This window comes from Sinocyclocheilus rhinocerous, unplaced genomic scaffold (genome assembly GCF_001515625.1).
Source record: "Sinocyclocheilus rhinocerous isolate Xijiao unplaced genomic scaffold, SAMN03320098_v1.1 scaffold1474, whole genome shotgun sequence".
NCBI classification, from domain to species: domain Eukaryota; kingdom Metazoa; phylum Chordata; class Actinopteri; order Cypriniformes; family Cyprinidae; genus Sinocyclocheilus; species Sinocyclocheilus rhinocerous.
Window position 1 is genome coordinate 140,347 of NW_015655412.1, and position 23,091 is coordinate 163,437.

Below are 23,091 nucleotides of genomic sequence, written 5' to 3' on the forward strand. Positions count from 1 at the left end.
TCGTTAGAAGACAGAATTGCGATTCATATATGAATAGATTTTTACGTGCACCACTAGTTTTCTCTTCCTCTTCTCTAAAGCAGCAACATGGCCTTGCCCCCTTCATTGCGTGTTCCCGGAGGCGGGGTTTATCAGGGTTTGTGACATCACAATCCCAGGAAGTAACTCGTTGTAGTCCCTACGAGCCGTTTTTGTAGGCATTAATCTGTCATAATTTTAAAAGATGGTATCTCCGTTTGCATTGAACTTTCAGCTTCATAACTTTGCAGATATTGTTTATGCTCAAACAGCAACATTACACACTAACTAACGTTAAAAAAGTGAAATCGCAATCAACCACCCCTTTAAATGCATGCAATAAAGTCAAGACCAATCAAATTTCAATAAGATAACACGTGTAAGAAATAAGACCAATCACAATTCAGTATACAAAACATAATGTTGGCTTCATTGTGAATGCTGCAGCACATTCTATCAATGTACATCATTGGGAGATTTTCAAACTTTAATGTTAAATTTCTCAGCTAAAACGGAAATTATCTACAAAACATTTTAATGGCATTAATTGCAGAAATTTTATATTTCATAAAAACGAACCAGAATATTTGAGGAGCATCAATACAATGTTGCCTTGCAAGACCTGTAATAAACCAGGTGCACAAATGGATGGAAAGAACCTGGCCACAGTAATCCGAGTCTTCAGACTGCTTTACACTGGCTCCTAATGGACCCTTAAGCTCTGAAAAGCTACATTACTTACCAAAATGGCTCAACCTGACTAACTATAGGCTTAAGAAATGCAGAGAAAATGTTTAAATATTTAAATTGAAGGGTATGTATGAAACAGATCAAATTTTTTAATATTCTACACAAGATTAAATATTAAATACTTTAAAAGTCTGTGACACTTTCCTGCAAGCTTTAATAAATCTCAACCACAATGTTCATGCTCAGGAACATCTAGAATAGGAGAATCCACTTTTTAAAAAAATTTGGCTTTTCAATTAAATCACTTTACATCTTAAAATATTTACTTACTACAGCTGGGGAAGTCTGTGCTGCTGAGGTGGGTTGTCGAGAACTTGGACCAGTCTGGCCTGGTTTAGCTTGCAGTTGCTGGGCTTGTACTAACTGTGGTTGTGTTGTGCCTGTGGCAGATGTCTGAGAGCCTGGCCTGGCAGCTGATATCTGTGCCTGCTGCTGAAGCTGTGTTCGCTGACCTTGCTGCCCATCAACAGGTGGCTGAGAGACAGCTTGCCTGCTTGAGCTTGAAGGTCCACTTGGACCCTTCTGTCCAGGCCCAAGAGATCCTGGCTGTCTGGATGATGAGGGGTGGTCCTGTTGCTTCCTGCTGGAGGACCCTTGATGGTGGGAGGATTGTTTTCCAGAACGGGAGCTATGGTGGTGGCCTGAGGTGTCACGGGAATAATCTGATGAGTGGTAGCCCTGAGAACGAGATTCTCCCCTCCTCCCTGAAGATGACAAGGAGCGGGAGTCATGTCGCATAGATGGATCCTTTGAGGAACGTGATGATCGAGAGGAACGAGGCTCATCTGAGTGGCGTGAGGAGTGCCTACCGGAACTTCCACTGCTGTGATGGCGGTGCTCTCTAGAGGAAATCTGGCTGGTGTGACCATAATCATCTTGTGGCCAAAGATCTTCTGGTGGCTCATCATAATCATGGTATGTGTGCTTGACATGGCCTCGCCTCCCAGAATGACCACTGCTGCCATAGTGACGGGAACCACGAACATCACGAGGCTTCTCAAACCAGTCTGTCTCCTCTTGACCAAGATGGTATGCTTTGGAAACCAAAAGCAGATCACAATCAATCTCCATGTCTGATGGCGAAAGAGGATTGCACACTGAGACCATGCAAAAGAAAAAGAAGAACAAAAATAGACAAACTTAAAGAAAAAACATGCAATGCATTCAAACTCAATATCCAGCATATAAAAATGACCTCAAATAAGATTTTTTTTTTTTCATTAAAGGTTTGGAAGTCAAAACTATTCAATATCATACAACTCAGTACACACAAATGAAGCACCTTTGGGGGGGGGGGGACACCAAAAAAACAAGAGTGGGTAAAAAAATAAAGAGACCACACAACAACTCATGCAGTTTTTGGAACTGAGTACAACGTTGAGGGTCAGATTTATTGAAAGCTGCATATTGCCTGAAGACAAAACATGGGCATGCACTTGGTTTTCATTTCTTTACTTCAGCTATTCACTCTCTTTCTCTGGGTGGGTGGGGGATGTTTTAAGTGGGCAGTAACGCTGGCATTCAGCTCCCAATTACCTTCGCTGTCAGAAACAGCACAATGCATATCGTCAATTATATACATATCATCTGGTTTGTAGACATGGGTCCGGGGCAGGTCTCGAATATGGTCCTGCACATCAGGTAGAGAGTGACTTGAACCATATGAATTTGATGGATAGCCGAAAGCCCTCCCAACACTCATGAGCTTTGTCATGAGGTGGGAGTTCTCCTTTTCTGAATTTTGAGAATGCAAAGCAGGGCGCACACTGTGGCCATAGTTGCTGTGGTATGACCGGTCTATACGGTCCCGTTCATATGACCTGCTTCTGTAGGCCCTCTCGCAGGGAGAGATTTTGTCCATTCCATAACCAGCTGAACGGGACCTGCCGTAGCCATAGAGATGTTCATCATTATAGTAGCCCCGTTGTGGACTGTAAGTACTCCGTAGCCCATAGATGCCATCCTGAAGTTTATCGTAATGGGAACCTGAGTCATAACCACTGGTTGTAGAGGTGCTCATGGTGTAAGAGGCCAGATCAGCCTCCACATCATGAGCCTCCTCAATTGGGGAAAACTTGGATATCTTCTGCTCAATGCCTTGTTTACGATGTTTGCTCCTCCTGGAGGACATGACGGCTGAAGGGCACTGGTTCTTTGAGGAGTGCCTCTGGGCTGCCCATGTAGGTGTTGAGTGACTGCAGTCATCATAGTAATATGATGATCCCCCACCCATGCTACTACTTCCCACTACCCGGCCATGCGTATGTGCCCCTTGTGCTTGGTAGTTGCAGGTGCTCTTACCCCTGCCATGATGCTGGTCGTACAGATCTGCATCACGTTCATCCTCTGGTCTGCCAAAGGTGCTCCCCCCTCGAGTGTGAAGTCCGTCACTCCCATATAGTCCATGACCCTCATTGCGATGTGAGTCTAAACTAGTGCCCATGCCTTCCTTGGTGAGTTCACATATGTCATCAATCATGACATAGTTCCTTGGGACATTCTGCTCGAGGCTGGATGATCCGTATAGGCCTTCACTGGTGTACATAGAGGGGCTCTCCATTGAGTGTGTATGGTCAGATAGTGTTGTCTGCCCATATGTATTTGTAACAATGGTATTATATTGCCCATAGGAACTAGCTGTAGTTACTGTATATCCATAAGTATTTGCAATAGTTGTTGTGTACTGCCCATAACTACTGGATGAGTTTGTTGTGTATGGCCCATAACCCGAGGCTGCAGAGGTTGTTAAAGACCCACCATATGTATTTGATACAGATGAGGAGTAGGGGCCATAAGTGCTTGCCATAGTTGTACTGTATTGGCCATAAGATGGACCCAAACCAGACTGGCTGTAAGTGATATCTTGGGCAGTGGTTGTTACTACAACTGTAGGATTGCTTATAACCTCATAATTTATGGGCATCTTGTGTTCAAGGTCAGCAAGCGATGTCTGTCGTGGCTTTTGGTGAAAAGTGAGAGTGTCTGTCTGTGGCTGATAAGTGTTCGCTTGACTGACCGGATAGGGGGGTGCCTGGCTTGGGTATGGTGTACTGTGGGTTGGATAAGGGACTGGACCAGTAGGTGGTAGGGTAGGCTGAAACCCTGGTTGGCTTGGCTGTGCTGGAGGTGGCACTGAAGTGTCTGCTGGATATGGAGGCTGGTTCTGTGGGAAGGCTTGGGAAGGAAATGGCCCTTGGACATGATAAGATAGGGTTGGATAAGTCTGCAAGGGGGTGGGTTGGGGGAGAGCTTGAGCTTGGGTTACTGATGGATAGGGAGGTTGGTTGAAACCTGTGCTCTGCAGTGTAGAGGCCTGTGGGGTAGGTGCCGTTTGGAGACTTTGGGGGTACTGGTACGACACAAAAGATGATGTGGGGGGAAACTGGGCAGCAGTATTTAGCTCACAGGTAAACTGGCTGAGTGGTGCCGTGCTAGGTCTTGTCATTAGCCCATTGCTGTCAAAGGATGTGGCCCCAGCTGTCAGGCGAAGATTGTTGAGTTCAGAGTCTGACATATAATCTCGCGAATCACCCATGCAGCGCAGGTATGCTAGCTCCCTCCTGTCTCTTTCCTTTGCCAATGTTTCTTTTCGCTGTGTGATGCCCAACTCCAGGTATCTAAGCTTGGCATCAATTTCCTTTTCTTCCTCCTCCAACTCAGCCTGCTGCTTACGTAGCTTTGTAGATTCCTGTTCAACAGCCTTCAGCTCATGGGTCAAGTCCTTAAGTAGACTAGCCTTTGCAGCTAAACGAGAACCCCCTTTCAGAGAGGGCAGAGAGGGCACAAGCATGTGGGATAGGTTAGGGGTGACCATAGGCAGATGAGTCTCCTCTGGTGGGGGGCTGGGCAAGGTCCTCTTCACCTTCCTTAGCAGGGAGCTCTGCTGCAGGGCTGCCAGCTGCAATGACACAGGGTCCAGGAAGAGTGAAAGAGCCAGGACCATGAAATACAGAGGACAATACAATGTTATATATTAGAGTTTCACACTTAACTACTAGCATTGCTCAGACTACTGGTTTATTGTTATAGAAAACTGTAAGGGCATGCATCTATAAAGATTATTATCTAAATCGATGTGATTCTGACCAAGTATATTATCTTGCCTTGATGGCCATATATACGACAAGTCAATACAATTTCTCTCAAAACAAGAGGAAACCGTCTGTGACACAAGCAGACAAACAGTAATTTATTCATCACAAGACATGTGAAAACATTAGAATGTACTTTCTAAATACTGTACAACATCAAAACAATCAACACCAATTTTACTAGAAAATTTACAAGAAAAAAGTAGAGTCCAAGGGATATAAAAACTGGCCATTTCTTAGCATCTCAGGCTTGCAAACACAGACAGAATACTTCATATCACATTGCAACCTTATAGTCAAGAAATAATTCAACTGTCTGTATATGCAATATATAAACTATGGAAACAGTCATACTGTTCTAACAAGTTCATATTGTCCTTTGTAGTAAGCCAGTGCAAGTTTAAAATCAAAGAGATACTGAATTATCCATACCTGACTCTGAAGGACTTGCTGTTGATAAAGTGAAATCCTAGCCTTGGTATTTTCATCTGTAGTTGGGCTGAGAGGCTTAGGGTCTGACATAGATCTCTGAATATTCTTCATTGGGCGGGGAAGGGCCTGATGTCTCTGTGATGTCTCAGCAATACAGGACTTCTGCTGCGGGTTGACATGTGCTTTATTCAGCCTCTCACTAGAAGAGAATGATGTTTCTATGATGCGTTGTGGAGAAGAAAGAGGAGAAACAGGAGAATACAGCACCTGTGGAGATTTAGGTTGTTGCCGGATCAAGCTGGACAAAGACTCATTATGCAGGTGATGCTGCTGGTAGCCAAACTCCAAAGGATCAGGTCTCCGCCTCCCAAACTTCACAGCACTCTGTTGACCTGGAGAGAGTGGATCTGCAGAACCAACTAACTGGACACTTGTGGGACTGACAGTGGTAGCAATGCTAATCTGTGGAATAACTATGCTTTGAGACTGTGTCTCGGGGTCAGTTTGGCAAGCTAAGCTTTGACCATTCTGTGTTCTCTCAGGACCAGAAATATAGTGGACAATTTCAACCTTGCTGGGGTCTGGCATGGTGACATGTATGCTTGGAGATACTCTAACCAGCTGCTCTGTCTCAGTTTGGCAAGAACAGTCTCGAATTGTCTGGATGGCAATGCTGGAAGATGCTGTCTTAGCAGCTGAAGTGGTAAAAGGAGGTGCTTCAGATTTATGGTCTACACCAGATTCACCAGAATGTCTTGTGTAACGGGAACGTCTACGTCTAACTGGCTGCTCCCACTCTGCCTTGTCTTCATCATCATCTGTCTGAACACTGCAGTCCACACTGCGCCTAGTCCGTCGTCTTCTTGATACCAGGTACCTCTCCTCTCCATCTTCATCATCAGTTTGCACACTGCAGTCTACAAGCCTTTGGGGCAAGGAAAACATTGCCACTTCTCCATCATTTCCATCTTGCAGTCGAGGCATTGATCTTTGTTTACGCATGGACCTGATTTCTGTCTGATTTTCACTATTTCTCAAGCATATCTCTGATGTAGAATTTGGTAGTGGTCTTAAATAAACCTGAACATCACTATACAACATATCAGTGGCCAATTCCTGTGGCTGAAATATTCTGCCAGATTGATCACTGAGGATTTGAGTATTTGCACTGGCTGCAGCAATAGGTGTGGCAGTCTTTTGTCTCTTTTGTTCTTCAAGCTGCTGCTGTAACTGTTGTTGCAAAGATTGTATCTGCTCAAGCTGCTGTTTTTGTTGAGCTAATTGCTCTCTCTGTAGGACCAACTGGCTTTCTCTCTCAGCTTGTTGTTGCTGCAAAACTTGATGCTTTATAGTCTGCAATTCCTGAATTTCTCGCTGCACTAGCATCTGCTCTTTTTCTCTATTCCTCTGCAGTTCTGCACGCTCCCGCTCAAGCTCCTCCTGAAGCCTTAGCTGTCGCAATTTTTCCAGTTCTACTCTTTCTCTCTCAAGCTGCAAAAGCTCTTCCTGCTGTTGATGCAGTCTTTCCTCTGTTCCTTTTTCTTGGTTTGGAGCAATACTTCTGATAGCAGCAGCAGTGGTTCTACCTCCTTGAGATGATGGGGGTGGCTGTGTTTTGGAAGCAATAGGATGACCTTGCACTGGTAGTTGGTGTTGTATAGGAGGCTGGGCAGTGGACTTGGCCTGAAGGTGGGGCTGAGATAGATTTATTGGTTGCAACTGGATATAAGGTTGGCTCATTGCCATGGCCATTGGTGTTGAAATAGGTGCTGATGTGATAGGACCAGCAGGTACAGAAGAAGGCTGAATTGGTTGTGTTACTGTTCCAGCTACTGTTAGGCTTACTGGAGACTTACCAAGGTACAATGGGGCATCTTGAACTGTTGTGATAGCTAGAGACTCAGAAACTTTTGTAGATGTTGTAACAGGGAGAGGATTAGGTGTAGAACATTGGAAAGGTGCCTGCCCAGTCCTTCGATCTAGTGGCAGTCTAGTTAGGCTTGCCAGGGGTATTGGTGTCATATTTGGTGTAGGATAAGGTCTATATACCCCGCTTAATAAAGGCCGTAGCACAGGTGCAGGTTGGGTAGTTATTGGAACTGTTGATGCAATTGGTGTGTTTATAGTTGAATAGATCATGCCGTCAGCTGATCTAATAGCTGATGGATACATAGCTCGAAGACTGGCTTGTCTTGCATTGATTAGATCAGTTAGCGCTTGACTGTGGGAAAGAGGCTTTCCATCTGGGCTGTACTTGAAACCAGGTCTGTGACTTTGGGGCAGACTAATTCTACTAGGTGGACCACTACTTCTTCCGGTGCCCAGCTGTAGTATGTCAGGGTTACTACTATATCTATCTATGGAGTTAAGGGCTGCACACATGCGACTTATCTCTCTGGCAGTTGTAGCACTGTATTGGGCAAGATTAGATTCTGCAAAATCACCTGAGAAATATCCATAATCTGAGCTGATGTTGGTCAGGGAGCTGTACCTTCTAATTGGAAGATCTGCAACATCACCCTGACGAAGATCTGTGTAGGAGCCATACTGAAGCCCGATTCCAAGGTACCCTCCATCATAGCCATCCTTTACTGTGTCTGTGAATAATTCCCCAGAGGCATGAAATTGGGGATCAAGCTTCGCTGAATATGATGACAACCCTGTCTCTGCAAGGTTTGTTTCAGACATTGATGGTTGTAGTCGTCCAGGGAGAGGCAATGTGTATGATTTAATTGTGTAATCTTGGTATGTCTGCCCATCTTGCCGTAAACCATGTTGTTGATAGAGCTGTGGTAGTGAGGAAGGTGCTCTTGATGATGGCTTAGAAGTCTCATCTGTGACTGGTTTCTGGGAGAATGGACCACCCACACAGCTGCCGCCAAATGGCAAGTTATATACCATATCACAACAAGTTACTTGATTTTCTGATTTTATTTGCCCTGTTAAATTCATTGCATCCTGGCCTTCCTCTGGTTTGATTAGTTGTGTTATAGTGGCTCCTTGTGCAGTGCCATCTATCTGGACCATCATCCCATGAGGCTTGACATTTGTTAGATTAATGATACTTGTCTCTGCTTGCTTTCCCCTTAACTCAAGTGGACCTCCAACACTATAAACCTCAGATGTCATACCCGGCGAGATGACATTGACCTCAGTGGCAGTGCTTTTTTGAGTGACAAGCATATCCTTTTTGAATAGAGGTAGTTGGCTAGACAAGTTCAACTTTGCAAAAGAGGCAGCTTGTTGTTGTTGAAGCTGATGATGTTGTTGAAGCTGCTGCTCAAGAAGTTGTTGTTGATCTTGAAGCTTCTGCTGCTGTTTAAGTAACTGCTGCTGCTGGATACTCAGGTCTTCCAGCTTAGCATCGATCTTTGGTATGGATGGATCAACTGGTGGTGGCTTATTTGGTGCCAGGCAAACTACTGTTCCCATATCTTTGCCCAAATCAAATCTGTTTTCAAGAGGATCACAATACAGCACAGGGTGCTTAGGCTGGGAAATGAACATAGATGCAGCTACAGTAACACTGACAGTTGTTGCTGTTGATGTCACAACATGCAGCTGCTCCTGCGTATTCAGGTTCATTATTAAGGGCTGAATAGTTGTGGATTGACGAATGGGGCTTCCTTCAACAGACCCAGAATATTTTCGAGATTCTGTGGCTAAGGAAGTCAAGTCCATTCCTTGGTCAGTCATAATAATTGGTGTTGGCTTTATTCCAGTTCGTAGATCTACTACACTTCCACTCTGTAACCTTTGTCCTTGCTCAATTCTTGAAGTACCAGGAACTGTCGAAATCCGACAAAGTGATATGTTTTCCATTGACAGTGATCCACGTGTATACATGCTAGCAGTGGTGACAATGCTAGTTCCGACATTAATTTTTTCAGCTCCATAGTTTTTGTAGAAACCATGTTGGGGTGATAATTGATGTGGTGGAGTATCAGGAGGGCTGACAGGAGGTGAGTAGGCATCAAATGTTGATTGGCGGCTAAATCTTGTTGGTGAAGACAGAGGAGATGTTGCTGTGTTAACTGTAACTGACTTTGGTGGACTAGTGGGCTCAAGCTCCTCTGTTCTAACAATAAAATAGGTATCTTGAGAAGACTGCTGTCTGAAAAGGCTGGGTGAAACAGCCCCATGTGAAGTCTGAGTACCCTGTGCCATAACCAAAGTGGTGTGAGAAGCATTCCCTGAAGAAGCTAACATTGAAGGGCTAAACGTTTGAGTTGAAAGGTCAGCTGTTCTCCTAGACAGAGATCTTGTTGGACTATGAAGAGGAGATGAAGTGGGAGAAAGAGGTGGACTCCTTTCATGGTAAGTATAACACCTAACTGAACTTGGGCCAGATTCAATTATAGTTTCTGATGATGTTGAATTATCCCTCATTTGGACTCCTTTGCTGATTGCCATTTTCCTTGCAGCACTTTCTCTTTGGTTGTAAGCTTGAGTGATTGCAGCTATTTTATGAGACACATTTGAAACACCAGCGGTGGTTGTGGTAGTTTGCCAATCTTTTAAGTTGGGTTGTGTGGTGGACACTGTTTGACTGGCACTAGTATGAGAGACAGTGACAGTATCCCTGGCATACACTCCATAAGCAGCAATAGTTGTGGCAGCAACTGTTGGTGTAATACCATTTTTACCAGTTTGATTTCTAAGTCTATCTTTGGACCCATCTTTTGAAAAATGTTGTGTTACTCTGACATCAGGTATCCGTCCTCCTGTCCCAGTTTCAGCAAATGATACTGGTGCTGAGAGCTGGGTGGGACTTGTGCCAGGAGTCAGTAAAGCGTTGCTTTGTTCCAGTAACTTAGCAAAGGCTGAGCCTGTATCTAATAACTGCTTTTCTGAATAGGACACATCCATCTCCATTTGGTCATCAAGCTGTTTTGAAATGTTTTGTGAGGTCTGTCGGATCTCTTCATTGATATCTACTGTCTCCTCATTCTCATAGTGGAGATCATCTTGATCAGGATAATCATATTCATCCTCAATATCTTGTCTATTTCTAATGTCTGACTCTTGATAGGTGGTTGTGCTGTACTGTTGTAAAATCAGACCTGAGCCTGATTGCTGCTGTGTCTGCTGCTTTTGTTGTTTCTGCAACATCTCTGCTTTCCTCATCATTTCTTCATATACTTCTTCTGCACTTTTTAATTGTTTGCCACTAGAGGAAGTTGTTATAGCAGCTGTAGATGATGTAGTTTGTGGTTTTTCAGTAGGAGAATAAAGTGACATATAGGTTGGTAGGTTATACTCACTACCAGATTTGTACAGCTTTGATGAAATTTCATAGCCCTCAGCATCTGAGTCAGCTGAAGGAGAGTATTCTGAGCAAGAGGACCGGTGGAGTTCCTCCATCTCGGCTGCCTGTCTTAGCTCCTCTGTTGGCGAAGCATCCTCAATGGGGGATAGATTGCTTGGGGGAGTCTTGGATCGTTCTCTGCGCCTTTGTGCTCTTAGCTCTTCTTTGTCACGTTTCGTTTTCCGGACAGTGCTTCGTATTCTCTGCTGCTCCACTTCTCTCATCTTTTCCTGCTCCCTTAGAAGTTCTTCTTCTTCCCTCAATTCGTCTTCTTCTGAGGAATCCTCAATGGTAGGAAGGAGAGGGCCATGGGAGCGATGTCTGGCCTTCCTCTGCTGCTTTGCCTCCTCCAGCTGCTGCCTTCGACTAGGACTACTGTCACTGTCATCTTCCATGGATGATATGGAAGTAGGGGATATCCCTGAGGTATAGCTAGAGGTGGTTGGTGGGAGGGTGGAGGAATATTCCCCTCTTGACTGTTCTTCTGGAGAACCAGTGAGGCTTTCCATCTCCAGCTCAGGCTCTCGGTCGAGACTCAGGTCATTGTCATTGTTTAACTCCATGTCTCGACTATAACTGTTAGTGTTGTTCAATTCTATGGTCTTAAATCTGCGTAAGCCTCCTTGCGAGGCCATGAGGTCCTCTTCAGCTGATCCTTTGTATACATCACTAGTTGTTTTACTATCCTCCTCAAAGCTACTAGAGTGATAAGTTAGACGGCGCTTTTCTTTTCCTGAGTCACTGATGTGCTTTTGAGTCTTTTTTAGCTTTTTGTAGCCATAGCCTTCATCCTCATCATCATCCTCTTCTTCCATTTCCTCTTCTTCATCTTCATCCTCATTCTCCTCATCAGCACTCATCTCCATAATTTGCCTTCTCATAAACTCCTCATCGGTAATCTCTTCAGGTTCTAAATTTCTTTTTTTATGGCTACTGTTATCCCCTAAAGCAGCAATTGCTCTAAGCTCTTCCTCAGCTGGATCTTCCTCCTCTTCCATAATGCCTTCAAAGTCCTCATCTGAGTCATATTCCTCTGGACTAATTGATATTGAGCGAGACTGATGTTTCCTGATGTCACCATGTTGCTGTTTTCCACGCTTCTTGTCCTGTGCTCTTTCCCCTTCAGATGAAAATTTAGACTCTAGAAGAGGTCGCATGGAGCTCTCCAGCTTAATCAGCTCAGATGGACTTGGTGGTGTATGGTGTCCAGTCAGACCTCTCTCGCTCATTTTTAGCTCTTCCTCCTGGATAAGGCCAGTAATTTCACTATGTGAACTGGAGATTCCATCCGAGGAATAGCCAGTATCACTCAAACTCTGTGGACTTCGTGATAGGTCATGATTGCTGTTTGTCTTGCTGGTTTCCTAGGAGACCAAAAAACACATAAATACAAATTTACAAATACAAATACACTTAGACAGTTCACACCATAAAATCAAGCACAAACAGCTGACTAGATTTTAAAAACTACACCTTCCTTGGGATGAGTGATACTCCATCAATTAGTGCACTGAGCCCTCTCTTTATTAATTAAAAAAAACATTCGCCTGGTTCATTGAAAATCTGATAATACAATGTAACAAGCATTGAAAAGATATGCATGTTCACTTTGGCCTCTTTGTGAAAGCTATTTTAATTTTTAAAATGTTTAAGATTAACAAATTTTCAAAAACATTTCTTACACTCCTTATTTACGTAAATTTATAATTTGCAAAGATGATGGGTAAATTACTATGACCCGATGGCTTACCTCATAGTATTTGGTAATACTCTGTAATTCTTTCTTTTCATCTTTAGAAGGCGTCTGTATTGACTCTGTTGTTCCTCTCTTTTGAGTTGGTTTATTGTCTCTATCACCAGGGTCAGGCCCTTTATCTAGTTTGGGTGCAGTTTCCTTCCTCTCTTCTTTACCAGCAAATGCAGCAGTGGTAGACACAGGAGGTTTTGTAGCTGTAACAGGCTGTGTAAAAGTTTTTATATCGCTTGCTGGTCTGGCTATGGGGGAAGAGAAATCACTCTGTTGAGAAACAGGAGGTTTCTGCTGTGATGACATTGTCTGAAGCCCTTGCTGCTGCTTGCTGGAAAGTTGTTGATGCCGAGGTGAACCCGCTGGTTGACGGCTGGGTGATGAAGAATGAATAAATTATTCAGTGAATGTTTTTTGATAACAGTTTCTTCCATATTGTGTTCTGTATTGTACATCCGAGTGTAACAGATTATCAAAAAAAAAAAAAAAAAAAAAAAAAAAAAAAACCATGGGGACCGTTTTCGCTTCTCCTGTGCTCTTGTGAATGTCATGGCCTTCCTTGGCTGAGACCACTCCGAGTGTAACAGATTATCAAAAAAAAAAAAAAAAAAGAAAGAAAGAAAACCATGGGGACTGCACTCAAAAATAAATGCAAGTTTGCAGTCAAGGCAGGCTTTAAGCAAACTAAATAACTGGAGAAGTCTGGCATACAGCATTAGAGACAAGACTTTACAAAGAAAGATTGAGTTATTCTGATTAAACACTATATATGGAGTATATACTGTATGGATGAATCGTTCACAAGGTCTATAACATACATTAACAAAATCAGGTGAATTTTCATTTCATGCAACTATAGAGAAGAAATATACAGTAAGAAAATATTCACTAAGAAGTTGCATGTCCTTACATATTTAAATTAAGTCATTCTTTTCTAAATTAATGTACCTCTTTTCTATTCAAATTAGGACTATCATGGTTATTCAATTAAATTCAAATAATAATTAAAAAAAAACATTTAGAAAAAGAAAAAGAAAAAAAAAAGAAACTGGCTTTGATTCAGCAATTGTCATCAAATTTGTGTGAACCGAGCCAGATTCAGTGTACCTTCTTAATGAGTTCACTGCAATGTCATTTAGCATATAAGAATGTCTAGGATGTGTGTGAATGAAAGCACAGCATGCAAGAATTCTCTGGCAGTGTAAATGAACAAAATTGTACAGGGATAGTTTAATTATCAGAACATGTTTTCAGAAATGTTTGTGATATCTCTGTCAACAAGGTTAAGTGGTTACTCACAACATGGACAGTAAAGCAAATTTGGCTAAAATATATGAAATCCATTTTTCAAACCGCTTGTACTATGTAGGGTTGCATGGATTCTGGAGCATATCTCAGAATCTCGAGCCATAGGAAGGAAAACAAGGGATGACACACTCATAAACTTATTCACAAGTGTGGTCAATTTACAGTCTCCAGTTGACCGGCCTAGCATGTCTTTGTATTGTGGGGGATTTTATTTTGTTTAATATATTCCTGTAGTTCAGATGAATGAAGCTGCTATGCAAATACAGTCAAACAATCGAGCGACATAGGCCTAGGGTTCAGTATGTGTCTAACACTGCATCTTGTATGGCCCTGATACTTAAAATTTACTGGCACTCTTTCTCTCAAAGCACTGATGCATTTGGAATGCATAAAACATCAAAATGATGTTCATATGTGCATTTTTTCTGCTCACAACAGATCTAAGCATGGAGTAAGGGGATGATTTTGCATGTTACAGTATATATGGGGGCCCCAACACAAAGTTAAGCTTAGGGCTCCCAAAAGGCCAGGACCGGTGTCGATTTGTGCTACCCTGTCAGATTTTGCTACCTCCCATTAAAACAGTATGTAGTACAATGCGACAACAAAAAATGCTACCTGTCAAATTATGGTTTATTAACGACTACACCTACCACAACCATAAACAGTAATGCAAATACAGTAATTATGTGTTATTCGCGGTTGTGGCTAGAAGGGATACAGCTATGGCCGGAAACAAACAATAAATAATCTTTTCTACCTATTAGATTGTTTTATTAACGTCTACACCTACCCCTTACAGTAATACAAATACATTAAATATTGTTGTTCAGCTTGAGAAAAAGAATGCAATATTGATGTGTGCATGCCCAGTAAGCCCTGGTAAGGCAAGGCAAGGCAAGGCAAGGTTATTTATATAGCACATTTCATACACAATGGTAATTCAAAGTGCTTTACATAGAAGGAAGTAAAATAATCATTAAAAAAACAACAATAAAACAAGGAATTTAAAAACTTTTAAAATGATTAAAAATTTGATTTAAAATGAATTTAAAACAGTTAAAGATAGAAAATGAGTATATATAAAATACAGTGCAATCAGTTCTGGTAGGACGATCTGATGGGTGGGATAAAATGTCAGGACACCGGCACTGATTTACTATGCACCTGCAGTAAATTTAAAATGTATGATGGGAATTTCCACAGTTGGCTTATGCCATGCTGCCGAGGTTTTGCAGATAACTTGTTGTGGGAAAACCATTGAATTGATCAGAGCAGATTTGACCTTCTTTTGATGTGTCTGGCTTCAGGTATGATTGATACTTCACTGGAGAGACTCCAAGCAAGCGAGCGTGAAACTGCAGACATTTACCTTATAAATAATAATAATCTCAGGGTTCACACTTTCAAGTAGATAAATCAACATCAATAAGTTAAGACCAGTTTATCAAATGTTACTATAAACATTCAGAATGTCAATGTAAATGCGTCTACAAGAGCTCTCTTCATCAAAACAGGACTAACAGAAACCTTTCTCTCTTTTTTGTTAGGGTCAGTTTATGCCAAACTCTGGAGTCATAGAACTAAGGATCAATCCCTCTTCTAGCTGCTCCTCTGTCACTGTTGAAAGCAAAAGTTCATCAGTCTCAGTTGAAATTGAGTGAATCTCACAGACATAATGCCTGACACATTTCCTCCATTGCATCTATTTTTGCTCATTTAGCTCATATCATTATTGTCTGTAAACTCGGTTGTTTCAGCATGTGTGCTAGTAACTGTTTTTTAAAGGTTCGTTTATTCTTTGTCATACAGTTCAAGATTTAAAAGGTTTCCATTTATGTTCCTAAAAATTTTTTTTTAATTCTTCTTTATTCCATTTAACAATAATGCACTTTTCATGTCCAATATTACTCTTCCAAACCTATTCTCAAATCAGTTGACTGGCCACATTTTTTTGTTCATAATGATTACAACAGGCTTGTTTGTTCATGAAGCTGGCACATCATTATCAAAAGAAAACTGTTTACCAATTACAAGCACATCCTCCACATTGAGGTCTACATGAGGTACAGATCTTACCGTGAGAGAGGTATATGTTTCCAAGAATTCAAGAAAAGAGAACAAAATACAAAGAAGCCTGGATCACTCCTTTTACCCAATAACACATGCGTCATGCAATGCGAGACAGACAGAGTGCATCTGCAGATTCAGTTTCAATGTCTTTTGAGCAGACCAGCTGCCAGTACGCAAGAAGCATTCCTCTTTCTGCCAAGCGATCTCTTACAAGCATGGCACACATTATAAGACATGCTGAGAAGGTGTGAAAAAATTACACTTTTAAAGGTTCCAAAAGGGGTTTTCACAGCGATACCATAGAAAAACCCGTTCTGGTTCCCTAAAGAACTTTTCAGTGAACAGTTCTTAAAAGAACCATTTTTTCTTAGTGTGAAGAACATTTTAATAATCTAAAGAACCTTTTTCCACTGTAAAGAACCTTTTGTGGAATGGAAAGGTTCCATGGATGGTAAAGGTTCTTTGTGGAACCATTGATGCCAATAAAGAACCTTTATTTTAAGAGTGTACGTAACATTTACTTAAAGCCTTTATATATAATGCTTTATAAAAGTAGATTTAATGCATGAATTATGCCCTGTAATGCACCTTATAATGCATGGTATGATCTCATGAATATTTGTAACCACAGTTTTAATACATTATAACACTTATCTCATTCATTGCTACACCTTTAGAAAGTATAATGCATTAAAACACACGACAAACAAACTTAATATTGCAATGCATTTTAACTTTGGTTATAATTATTTATAAAAAAGATATAATGCATTACAGCACACATTATAAATACCTTTATAATGCATTATATGTAAAGGCTTTAAGTAAAGTGTTACTAAAAATCACTGCAAAGAGATTCAGCCAATACAACCAGTTTAACAATTACTTGTTACAAAGTGTTACAAATACAGTGTTGCTAAAATGTATCCAGACATTACATTTAGGAACTACATTTATTTATTATTATTAGGTACTTACAAAAGTAGGGAATACCAACCAATGAAGAGAAACAAATATGAATGCCAGAATGTCAGAATCTATTGTATGTAATACATTTTAAAAAGATGCTTAATAATAATAATTTAATAATAAAATAATTGTATACTGTATGAACTGTTTATTAATATGTAATGTCATTTTTGTTCCCCCAATTCCCCTACCTCTGGCTTCACAGAGCAGTGGCCAGTCTAGTTCATGAACTAGAATTGGGGTGCCCACTCTGACAAAGTTAGGTGACCCAAATGGTGAAATCACATGACGTGTAAATGGGCGTAAATGATGGGTAAACCTGATTGCACAAATTAGCATTCTGAATGCCACCCTGGGCAGCTGCCTAGATGCCTAAATCCAGCATTGCACACACATGCACATACTGTTAGGTCTGATATCCACATCCTTTCACTTGCTCATATGGACACATGATAGGTCATCTAGAAAAACTGATTATAGCCGGGCTCGCTCACATCATAACACAAGAACATGACACATGCATTATCATTAGCAGCTTGTAAAGCTTGCTAATCTCTCTCTGTGAACACAAAACATATGGAGCGAATTTTGTGCCAATATTCATCAAACAAATCCAGCGTTTTGCAAATAAACACAATTTGCTTTGCAAAGAAAAACTCGACTTGGCAAATACAAAACTGTATTTGAGAGAAAATGCAGAGGTATGGACAAATATATGTATCGTGTGTTACAACTGTGAGACTCATTTGCCTTTTTATGAGTAAACTTGGCTTGTTTTTTTCTCAAATGCGTGCAGGCAGATTTTCTCACATGCGTCAAGGCAGATTTTCTCACAAATGCAATTGAGCAACTTTCTTTTCCAAAAACAGCAGATGGCGCTGTCGGTCAATTTACACAAGTCTGCCGAGACCCGAAACAGCTGGGGCCTCATTTATAAAATGTTGTGTATAAACCGTCCTAAATTTGTTCTAAGATCATTTCTCAAAAGTGCGTAAGTGCGATTCAGAGAAAATGAACGTGCGCACAAAAACACGTGCGTACGCCTCTCTTCCAGATGTGACATTTATAAATCACAAATGATCTTGAAATTGTGCGCAGCTGGCTGGTGTCAGATCTCCGCCCTAATTAATATCATTACCATATAAAAGAGCACACACCAATATCCGAATTGCTATGCTTGAGAATGACGAGCACAAAGAAAGAAGAAGAAGAAAAAAAAAACTTTACTGAGTCTGAAATTGAGGTCCTGCTGGCGGAGGGAGAGGTTCGTGCGGGACGCTTTTTATTTAATATTTATTATATACCTGGGGTTATGTTTGTTTTCTTCTAAAAGAGACGAAAAGTAATCAGATCTAGCAGTTTTAATGCTTTTCTTTAGGATAGGGTACTTTCCCGCCAAGCAATACGAAATACCTCTAGTTTTGTTTTCCTCCAGCAGAGGATAAGAGGTACGGAGAATGGATCAGTTTTTATAGGGAAAGACTGCCTAGTTAAATGTTTAGCCATGTCACTACTGATTTTTTAACTAATCAATCATGTTAACAACTTTACAGCACTTATTGTGAATTTAACTGACACTGTAGTAGGGTCGCTTTGTTAAAACATCTAAATGGTTAATTATAGATATAGTAAGACAAAAACTCACCTGTTCCCCACTCATGTTGGTCTGCTGTATTCTCTGAAAAGGTAAACAAGGGTTTCAGGTCTCGGGAGACTAGCGTAAATTGACCAACACCGCCATCTGCTGTTTTTGGAAAAGAAAGTTGCTCAATTGCATTTGTGAGAAAATCTGCCTTGACGCATGTGAGAAAATCTGCCTGCACGCATTTGTGAGAAAATCAAGCCAAGTTTCCTCATAAAAAGGCAAATGAGTCTCACAGTTGTAACACACAATACATATATTTGTCCAAACCTCTGCATTTTCTCTCAAATAGAGTTTTGTATTTGCAAATCACTTTGTGTTTGTTTGAAAGTTGAGTTTTTCTTTGCAAAGCAGATTGTGTTTATTACAAAACGCTGGATTTGTTTGATGAATATTGGCACAAAATTCACTCCATAAGAACACATCACCTATGATTCACACCACGCACATTACTGCCAGCAGAAAATGAAAAGCTGCTTTCTGCTCATTTTTAATAAAAAAAAGAGGTGGAATGAAACGTATTTATGATATTTTTTCTGAAAGGAATTTGGTTGGCACTTAGAATTACAAAAAAAATCAAAACCTTTTGTTCTCACAAGGATTTAAGTGAGACAAGGATAAAAAAAAACAAGGATTTAAGTGAGAGAAACAAGGATTTAAGTGAGATTTAAGAGAGGAAATAGGTTCTTCTCAGAGGGGTGAAAAAAAGGAATATGAATAGTTCATTACATTCAGTATATGAGTAAGATCTGTGCAGCTCCTTACCTCCACCAGATGTGGTGTGGGATTGAAACCACAAAGATTGCACACCTCTGTATGACATTGGGTGCATGACCTGTAGTTTGGTGGATCTGTTGTTCCAACATTGAAAGCAGTCTTGCATAGTGGGCAGGTAACGTCTGGTTTCTGACTAACTGGCTGAGGTGGAGGCTGCTTTAGCGGTGACTGCTGCTGCTGCGGTGTTGTTTGATGGTGTGTCGGCGACTGCTGTTGTTTCAGCCCTTTTTGATGATGCACTGGTGACTGCTGCTGCAGAGGCTGTTTTTGGAGATGGGCTCCAGGACCTTTGGGGAATGTCACTCCGCCTGGGCCTGTTTTGGCAGTGCCGGGTGGCCCTGCATTAGTTTTAGCACTAGCTCCAGCATTAGCATCACTAAAAATCACCTTTGTCCCCTGGGCACTCTGGTTACGGGCAGGCGAGGGGTGCGGTGAGGATCCAGGAAGAGGATCAACAGAAATAAGGGTGCTTGCCTGATTTAGAAGAGATGCCCCAAAACCAAACAGCTTAGTTAAACCATCTTGAGGAGCCTCGTGGGATGTTGGGTGATGAGCCGGGGAGCTTCCAGCACTTCGGGTCTTATCGGGTTGACCTCCAAACCGTACTGGAGTGCTGCGCCCCAGATCAGACTGTGATTGTGCCTTTGCTAAGCCAGGTAAAGGCACTGCCCCTGGATGAGGAATCCGGCCTGTTTGGGCCACCCTTTCTGGACTTTTTGGTCCCAATACCTCGCCTCGTTGTCTCTGGGTATTCTTGGGCCCTGACTGGGAACCTGATTGTGTATTTCCTGCTTGTGGTTGTTCTTTTTGTGTCTGGAGACTAGTTTGTGGCCCACTGTGAAGTCCAGTCTGGTTAGGTCCAGTAGGACCCATCTGTTTCTGGAAAGCTTGGGTTTGAGTCTGAGGCTGAGGCTGAATTTTCATCGGTGTCTGGTTTTGGGTTTGTAGCTGCGGCGTGGGATGAGCTGAGGGTTGGGTCTTGGGTATGGGGTCAGCCTTAGGTTGATGAGAAGGAGAATGTATCTGCTGCTGACTCTTAGAACGTGGTGTTGTCATGTCTATTCCCAAAGCCCGCTGCATCTGGCAGTTTAAACAGAGCCACTCGTTGACCTGTTGAAGAAACACATATTAGCGCATTACTCAGCAACAGATATACACTCAATATAAAAGCTTGGTATCACTTTTTATTTCCAAATTTGGTTTTTGAAAAATAAAATTGACCAAGGACACATTAAATGTCTAAGAATTACAGTGAATACACAATATTAAAATTTACTATTTTGATTTCAAATAAATACTGCATTTTTCACTACCTTCTCACTGTGCAGACCTTTTGCATTATAGCAGTGAATTTAGTAGGATATTCAGGTGAAGTTTCATCTCATGCTTCCTGCAGCATCTCCCACAGGTACGATTGACTTGCGGGGCACTTCTTACAGACTTATGTATGATGATCAAACAGCTCAACACCTCAAACTCAGATTTATCCATCTATATCATTCACCATCTAATATTTAAAGGTTTAGTTCACCCAAAAATGAAAATTAGCCTGTGTTTTACTCACCCTCGAGGCATCCTAGGTGTACGAATCCAATCTGAGTTATATTAAAAATTGTCCTGGCACTTCTAAGCTCTATCATTGCAGTTGGCGGGTGTTTTTGTTCAACAGTCCAAGAGACGTTAAATAAAGTGTGCGCATCCATAATAAAAACGTGCCTCACACGGCTCCGAGAGGTGAATAAAGTCCTCCTGTAGTGAATCTATGCATTTTTGTAAGAAAAATATCCATATTTCAAACTTAATAAACACTTTTCTCTCACTTCCAGTATCTGTCGTACGCGGACGCCGTTCCGGCGGATGACGTAGGACGTCGACATTGCGTGATTAGTGACGAACACGGAGAGAGAACAAAACAAAACGCCGGTCACGAATTAGAAGTACAAACCGAGGATTTGTAAAGAAAAATGTTGGAGTTTGATATAAGCCAAGAGGGGACTGATTTTCCTTTGCTAAATTAAGGAAACTTCCTTTGCACCTCTAATCAAACTCGCGAGACTAGAATATCTCAGAGGTGCACGCGATGCATACGTCCTACATCATTCGCCGGAACGGCTTCCATGTACGATACCGGAAGTGAGAGAAAACTGTTTATTACGTTTGAAATCTGGATATTGTTCTTACAAAAACGCATGGATTCGATACAGGAGGCTTTTATTCATGCCCCGGAGCTGTGTGAGGCACGTTTTATTATGGATGCGCGCGCTTTATTTAACGTCTCTTGGACTGTTGAACAAAAACACTTGCCGACTGCAATGATAGAGCATAGAAGTGCCAGGACAATTTTTAATATAACTCCGATTGGATTCGTCTGAAATAAGAAAGTCATATACACCTAGGATGCCTCGAAGGTGAGTAAAACACAGGCTAATTTTTATTTTTGGGTGAACTAACCCTTTAAGTTCTTTTGCATATTGTATTTATTTTAGTGTCAATGACAATGATTTGAATGAAAAACATAATAAAGGAGGATGCCACAGAAAACACACATGCTAAACTAAAAGAGTATTAGAAGATAATCTTCATAAACTAAAACATATTCAATAAGAATAAACAAGTATTTACTAAGAATCCCATTTATTCAAAATTCTTACCCCTGCAAGGTGTGGGTTGGGGTTGAAGCCGCACTGGTTGCACACTGTAGTGTGGCACTGTGTACACTTGTTGAAGTTTGGTGACCCATCAAAATTTGTCAACTCTGTAGTATTGCAAACTGGACAGAGCTTACTGCTTGGCATCGGTGCAATCTGGGGTACTGAGTATGGTGAAGTTGGTGCACTAGCTCTATCGGGAGACACTGACGGTGAGCGGCCTGTTCGACCACTACTGCTGCTGAAGTCCACCTGGAGGTTGCGTCTGGAGGCATGTTGTCCAGGGCTTTGGTTGGGTCCCATGCCCCCTGATGAAGCTTGAATTTGAGATTGATGTGTAGAAGAAGTCTGGGAATGTCTAGGTCCATCATGAACTGGCTTTTTGTAAGGGTTTCCACTTGCTTTAATGCCGCCCATGCCAAAGTCACCACCTGGCCCTCGATCACTACCGGTTCCATAGCCTAGTTTTGGGCTTGATGGTGGGCCTCCCCCTCCAGCCAGCCTGAATAAAGCAAAAAGAGCAGGAGAGAATGAGAACGTCTGATTATTCTTTGTCACAACCTTTACCTTTTTAACTAGCCTGCTCTTAACACGAAACTCATTTAAGTATCGTTTGGAGTGGGCCATGTCATTAAAAAGCTCAGTTCAGTTATCAATATACATTACACTTACACTGAGTCATTCAACAGACAGTTTTATCCAATCCAGTGCACAAATAAAGGACACCACAAGTAATTTATCATAGCGTTTATCATAGAGGTACCGACAATATTCACAGTACCACAATACCAAGTTTCAGGAAAAAGGCAGTTTTTCAAAAGCTAGAGCAGAACATAACTTCAGGATGATTTTGAAGAGTTTAAACAGTTTTGGCCAGCGTATTTGATCATTTAATTAGCAATTAAAGGGGTCATATGACGATGCTAAAAATAGCATTATTTGGTGTATTTGGTGTAATGCAATGAGTTTACGTGGTTTAAGGTTAACCCTTTAGGCGCCAGGGATTTTTGGGAAAAATGCTGGATTTTGACATCAAGATTTCAAAAGCTTGGCTTAAAGATAGAGATCTACTGTAAATTAGAAAAATGTTGGGCATGACCGAAAGTTTATGTGGGGTGTAAATATACTCGTCTAATTTGCATATTATGACGTCATCAGAGGCGGCCATCTTGAATTTCATAATATTCAGGAAATAGTAGATATTGAATTGATGTTTGAATTTATTTGCATGTTTTTTGTTTTTTTTTAATCTTTTTATCCTCATTCCAAATGATCAGAAAAGAGGAAACCAACAATAAAACAGGAGAAAGTACTAAATTATTACTATA

The 23,091-nt window shown here is 41.4% G+C and overlaps 1 protein-coding gene across 1 annotated transcript in view; it reads right to left on the minus strand.

The window, feature by feature from the left end:
- The window catches only part of LOC107718261 (protein bassoon-like), a 75,457-nt gene that overhangs the window by 11,413 nt on the left and 40,953 nt on the right, over window positions 1-23,091 (minus strand). Inside the window, exons 3-8 of the mRNA XM_016525257.1 lie at window positions 19,104-20,225; window positions 12,854-12,918; window positions 12,350-12,719; window positions 5,292-11,963; window positions 2,305-4,666; window positions 1,039-1,865 (exon numbers count right to left, since the gene is read on the minus strand). Coding sequence (XP_016380743.1) covers window positions 1,039-1,865; window positions 2,305-4,666; window positions 5,292-11,963; window positions 12,350-12,719; window positions 12,854-12,918; window positions 19,104-20,225 — 11,418 coding nt within the window. The remainder of the gene's footprint in view (window positions 1-1,038; window positions 1,866-2,304; window positions 4,667-5,291; window positions 11,964-12,349; window positions 12,720-12,853; window positions 12,919-19,103; window positions 20,226-23,091) is intronic.